This window comes from Arachis duranensis, chromosome 3 (genome assembly GCF_000817695.3).
Source record: "Arachis duranensis cultivar V14167 chromosome 3, aradu.V14167.gnm2.J7QH, whole genome shotgun sequence".
Lineage (NCBI taxonomy): Eukaryota > Viridiplantae > Streptophyta > Magnoliopsida > Fabales > Fabaceae > Arachis > Arachis duranensis.
The window spans coordinates 13,782,752-13,789,389 of record NC_029774.3 but is presented as its reverse complement, the minus strand read 5'-3'; the positions used below and the strand labels follow the sequence as shown (position 1 = coordinate 13,789,389).

Below are 6,638 nucleotides of genomic sequence, written 5' to 3'. Positions count from 1 at the left end.
AAATACCATGAGGCCGTAGGCAAAGACTTGGATGCCAGTGTTTCCAAGGGAAGCAGCAGCAAGCTCAAGATTACCAAGATGACCAGAGAATATTTGTGTGGACATGGACATAACATAGTTAATGAGATACACTATAACTGCAGGGGCAGCAAGGTAAAATAGTAACTTTAACTCAATCCATGTTGCTGCTCCAACTCTCTTTGAAAGAGGAACACTTGTGTCTGACAGTATCCTCTCAAGTTCACCAGTATTTGATGATTCATCATGCTTCGAACTAAATGATAAATTTTGCAGAGGTGGTGGTGGTGTTGAAGGAGTTAGCAAAGGTTCATCAACATCATCGACATGGTTTGAAGGAGGAGAACCCATGTTACTGGTGTTATACTGTTATGCTAATCGAACCTTTGCTTGAGGCTGATGGAGGGTACAGGGTAGCATCTCTCTCTCTCTATATATATATATATGCAGGGAAACAAATACGACTTGGCTACTAGGACTATAGAATATAGACTAAATAGTAAATTTGCTTCAATTTCGTAATCTATGTACAATGTTGGAGGCTGGTGACAATGACCTTTTTAGTTGAAAAATATTTGAGAAAGTATAGGGGATAATGTTTAATTGTTTAAACTAAATAACGTAAACAATAGGATAAAAACAGAATGTTTAATTAATTTTAAAAATTATATTTTTAATAATTATAATCAAAACTTAACTTAATTCTATTTCACTCCTATTCACCTTATAAATCCTAATTTCTCTCAGTTCGTTGCGTCTCCACCCAAATTTTTTTCTTTTTCTTTTTCTTTCCTCCTTAGTGCCGGTATTGCTTCTTGCTGTCTTATGTTGCCGTCCTCTATTGCAAAAAAAAAAAAAATATCCACCTAAAATAAAAACATCCGATCCATCGTTAAAGAAATATTTAAAAACATAAAAAGCAACAGCCATTATCACCACGGGACAGATGAGCGGCTGCGTTGATTATTCAGATGGCACAATGCAAGGAGGGTTCAAGATGATCGGCAGCGTTGCGAACGCAGGGGGAGAAGAAGACCAACTTATTCGTTCGGAATGCGCGGTGCGACACATGAGAGAAGAAGGTGCAGCGGCGGCGACAAAAGCAGGGGTGACGCGACTCAAAGAAGAAGGTGCAGCGGCGGCATCGGTTACAGAGAGCACAGGGGAGGTACGATGCATGGGAGAAAAAGGTGAAGTGACTGCGGCACGTTGCTTCTTTAGACGGTGACGGTGGCGGTGAGGTGCATTCGTGACAACGCAACAGAAAAGGGAGAGTGAAGCAGAAGAAATGTGAAACTGCGAAAGGTGAGAGGTTAGGGTTATGGTGGGTGTAAATGGGTGAGATGTTTTTTGTTTTAATGGGTTTAAAGTGCAGCCTGTTGTTTAAGTTATTTACATCCCGTTATCTACCTAGCAAGAACTATCCAATTTATGTGCAAATTCTCTTGTGACTATTAGGAGTTTAGAAAATTTTAAGTGTTTTTTGTTTTTTTGTATAGAATGAATCTCTTGTTCTAATTTATTTATTGTTTTAATTTTGTTGTTTAAATGAATGTAGGTCATTATTAAACAAAAATAGATTACACTAAGGACTTTTTTTTTGCCATAACACTATAAAAAAACTTTGATTAAAATGGTTGTTTCTTTGGATAATTATGGCAATTCTAACCATCAAGATTATCAAGAACTACATTTTAAAAAAAACGACATAATTTTAAGTTCTATTTTAGAAGTTTAACTGGATAAAATGATTCTATTATTACTCTTTTTTTTTATAAGAACACAACAACGAACATGTGCACATAAAACCATCTTTTTAAAAATCAAATTGGATCGGTCGATTCGATCGAATTAATAAAAAATTGGTCATCTAATTGGTTCGGTTGACATTGAGAATCACCTGACAAAAAATCAATTTGAAAATCGATCGAACTGACAGTTAACTCATGAATCAATAGAACCGATCAGATTTTTTGAGGATTACCAGTTCGGTGGTATACCCTCAAAATAGTGTCGTTTTGATTTAAAATAAAAACAAATATGATTTTAGAGGATTGAGATACACCAATTTCCACCACTATTTTCATTACTTTGAAAAGTATATATAATCATAAAGAAGACTCGCAAGCATTGATGATGGACAAATTTTGTGCTTCTCATAAATTAGCCAAAAGTGCTAATAGGAAGATTGTTAGTTTAATTGCCTTGGATAATAAATTTTGGCAAGATTGTGTTATTACGGTGAAAATTATTGATCCTCTTATTAAGTTGTTGAAGATTGTTGAAGCTGATGAGAAACTCTCTTTGAGATACGCGTGTATGAAGATATGCAAAGAGCCAAAAATTCTATCAAGACAATGTTTAAAAATCGAAAAGCTGTATACACACGTTACAAGTATCTTGAAAATGCGTGAGATAAGCATTTGAAGTGTAAATATTTTAAAGCCTTTACTTGAATCCAACTTTTTTTCTGTAGTGAAGATTTTGTTGAGAATGTAAATATTTTAAAGCCTTTACTTGATTTAGTTGATGTTGATAACTTTACGATGACTCGATTAATGCAATGCAAGAGATACAATTGTATTGATAGCGTGAAAAGAGTTTTAAGAGGGAAAGTGCTTTGAGAGCACAAAGAGATAGACTCGAACATGGTAAGTAATTTTATTTCTAATTTCAATTTACTTTGAATGTTTTTTAAATATTGTGTGATAAACGATATTTGATTTTTATATCGATGTAGGTGAATGGTGGAGGCTACACAGTTGGAGTGCTCCTAATTTGTAAAAAATGGCGATCCATCTTCTTCGTTAAACACCTTCTTTATTTGGATGTGAAAGGAACTGGACTATTTTTGAACCAATCCATTCAATCTATAATCTAAACCTAAGTGATATTATTTATGTGACCCATAATCTAAGCCTTCAATCTAGGTTGCATCGAAAGAAGAGAAATTTTGATCAAACTGACATTCAAAGTATTGATACGACAGATTTTTGGGTAATGGCATATGAAGATGGTCCTGGGTTTACAGTGTTAACTTTGAATTCTTCTTGACATTTTATTCTGTTTTATTAGATGGAGGAGATATGAAAGTTGATGTGGATATACCATATGTTGAAATTGATTTCTCAAATGCGACTTATTTTGGTGGTACTTCTAAAGATGTGGTTTTGGATTACCTACTTATGATGGAGATATTGGAACACTTAATAATGATTATGATTTGTGATGAATAATGCCTTTGATTAGTTAAAAATTTATTTGTTAATGTTGTTTTTTTTTGTTAATAGAACATTATGTATTTGTCATTTATATGCGTTTTGATTTTTTTTAGTTATAAATTTTGATATTTAAAATTGTTTGTGAACTTTTAATATTAAATTATGGATAATTTATTATATAAAAATATAAAATTTTAAATTTTATATAGTTTAGAAATAATTAAATTTAAATATTTAAAATTATAGATAAAATTTTTAATATTTTTATTTTATATTTAATTAAACCAGTTAAACTCTGATTTTGTAACCTTGCATAAAACCTCAATTCATGACCTAAAAATAAATTGAAGTAGTGGCAATTACCATAAAATTAAACAAAAGTAGTAATAATTAGTATAGAATAATTACCATAGTGAACGAATATTATGACAGTTTTATAAAACTGCCGTAACGTTGATGCAGTGGCAATTATCATAGAATTAAACAAAAGTAGTAATAATTAGCATAGAACAATTACCATAGTGAACTAAATATTATGACAGTTTTATAAAACTGCCGTAACGTTGATGTAATTTTATAAATTTTGTTTTGTAGTGTAAAATTGCGTACGTAAGATTTTTTTTTATGTCATTGTCAAATCAATTGAAGGGGTTTTCTCCATTTAATTAATTGGTAGTATTTATGTATTTGTTAATATAAAATTATGTATATGGAACAAACTAATAATCAGTCAAGAATGGAACAACATAATTAATTATAATTAGTTTTATTAATTTATAATTTAATTTGTTTGTTAAATTATTGTTGACCACGTTCAAAACATGAGAGAAGATACGCTAGTGTTAGGAGAGAATTACGGAACAGATGCTTTGATCATTCATTAGTTGGTTCCATATAATTAATTATGTTTTATTAATGCGTAACACATGAAATATATAAATCATATCCAAAACCATCCAATTTACAAGAAAAAGAAACATCCGTGTGCCTATCAGTAGCAACATCCGGTTAAAGTTACTGTACCTCTGATTTATCAGTTGGCTGATTCTTAGCTTATGTAAAGTTGGTTCCTAGCATTGTTGTAAAATTATTTATTCATATTTAATCGATTGTTATCGTATATGTAGATACTAACTTTCATATTTATTATCTCAAAATGAAATCACTTTTTATGAAGTTAGCGTTTAAACTGCAGATTAAGTTGTTACTTTACTTGATTATTTGCAATATGTTAGATTATCTATATTGCATCATTAGATTACTAGTGGCACAACCATAATTCTAACACTCCATCCACTATTCATATACTACTGGCTAACTCTATGAATATTAATTATATTGGGGCTCAGGATAAATATCTTGGTTTGTCTTCTACAGTCTCTAAATCGAAAAAGGCTTCTTTTAGTATGATCAAAGAAAAGGTTCATAAAAGAATCCAAGGGTGGAAGCGCAATCTTCTATCGTCAGGTGGTAGACACGTATTGCTTAAGGCAGTGGGAGAAGCTATTCCTATTTATACATTGTCTTGCTTCAAGTTGCCTGATGGTTTAATCTCAGAAATTCACTCTCTACTTTCTCAGTTCTGGTGGGGACAAAAAGGTTCTGAAAGGCGGATGGCTTAGATTAGTTGGGACACTATGACTCGCCCACGAAAAGAAGGAGGCCTTGGATTTAAAGATCTCAGAATCCAAAATCTGGCGCTTTTAGGCAAACAGTTTTGACGAGTTGTAACACAGCCTACTTCCTTATTATCCAAAATCCTAAGAGGTAAATACTTTAGCAATGGTAATGCTATAACGGCAGAAATTGGAGTCTTACCTTCTTGGGGATGGAGGAGTATACTGGAAGGCCGAAAGATTGTTGAAAAAGGTCTTAATTGGGCTGTGGGTACTGGAGAGAATATCCGAACCTTTGAGGATCCTTGACTGCCTCCTCCGTATTCTTTAATGATTTCTGACATGCCAAATAGACAAGCTATTGATGAGTTGGTTCCAAGAGTTAAAGATCTAATTACTGAAGATAGAAATTGGAATCAGAATCTCATTCAAGAACTATTTCCCCAAGACGTTGCAAATAGGATTTTGTCAGTTAAAATTCAGCAGAGTAGGGACAAATTGCAATGGGATTTGAACAAATCCAAACAATATGATACAACTTCAGGTTACAAAATTGGCTATTTATTTTACCATATGCCTCTGGAGCTTTGCCCTAATTATATGCAACAGAAAAAGCCGTGGATTGATCTATGGAAGTTGAACTTGCCTCACAAAATTAAGTTATTTATTTGGAAAGCTCTCCATGGCCGGCTCCCGGTGCTTGCTCAGATTCATCACCGCATCCCATCTATATCACCAATATGCCCCTGCTGTCATGAAGCCACCGAAACAGTCACTCATTGTTTGATCGATTGCTCTAGAATTAAAGATGTATGGTCTCATAGTTATCTTCGTGACTGTCTTCCCCTTCAGAGTCTTAACGACTTTTGGACATGGTGGATTGCATCAACAGAGATGCTTAACCTGTTGAAGAATGATGACCGTAATCCTCAATTGCTTGCCATCATTTGTTGGAACTGCTGGAAAGCTCGCAACCAGTTAATTTTTGAAGGTTCTACTTCAATGCCGTCTGGCATTCTAGCAAACTCTGTCAAGTTGCTCCGTGAAATCCAAAGAACTCCCAGTTTAGGTCGTCATCTCCATGAGGCAAGCTCTTAGTTGCATTCAATTTGATTTATCATTCTTTCTTCTTTAAGATTTTTTTCGTTTTTCGACCTTGCACCGTTGGATGAATACCTTCAGTGTAGTGGTTTTGGGAAATCCCCACCTTTCATTATGCTGTCCTGCTTTTGGACATCTTTGTATTTCATTTTTCAATAATTAATAAAATATAACCTACTATCTTCGGAAAAAAAACCATAATTCTAACACCAAGAGGGTTAAGATTAAAAATAAAGTATAATTAATCTTATTTTTTTTCAAAATCTAATAATATTTTAAACTTTATCTTTACTATGATTAAGTTATTAGTATTTATAAATTTTTTGTTTGAAAAATAAAAATAAATAAATTCACATAAAAAATTGTTTAAAAAATACTTATCTAAAAAAAATCTCAAAATAAATTATATTTGACACATATTTTTTACACGATAGCAAATTCTATTAAGAAAGGAAAAACTATATTTACATTTTTTTTTACATTTTTAAGTGCACTCCTTTTTTTTTATGGTATCCTGAACCTTTTGTTAATTAGATATATATTGCAAACTTAAAATGTATCAAGTGAGTAAATATACATATTACATTATAGTAATATAAGGTCATTACTCTTTTTAATTAACATCAGCTAACTTATTTAAAATTATTTTATTTATTTTAAATTATAATTTTTTTTATCTTAA

General features: G+C 32.1%; 1 protein-coding gene across 2 annotated transcripts in view; it reads right to left on the bottom strand.

The window, feature by feature from the left end:
• LOC107477738 (protein DETOXIFICATION 40) overlaps positions 1-6,638 on the bottom strand; it is a 16,504-nt gene that overhangs the window by 5,066 nt on the left and 4,800 nt on the right. Inside the window, exon 1 of one of the 2 annotated variants that reach the window (XM_016097802.3) lies at positions 7-460. The exons of the other annotated variant lie outside the window; for it this stretch is intronic. Coding sequence (XP_015953288.1) covers positions 7-369 — 363 coding nt within the window. The 5' untranslated portion in view covers positions 370-460. Of the gene's footprint in view, positions 1-6; positions 461-6,638 lie in introns of those variants that run through there. 2 annotated transcript variants of the gene reach the window in all.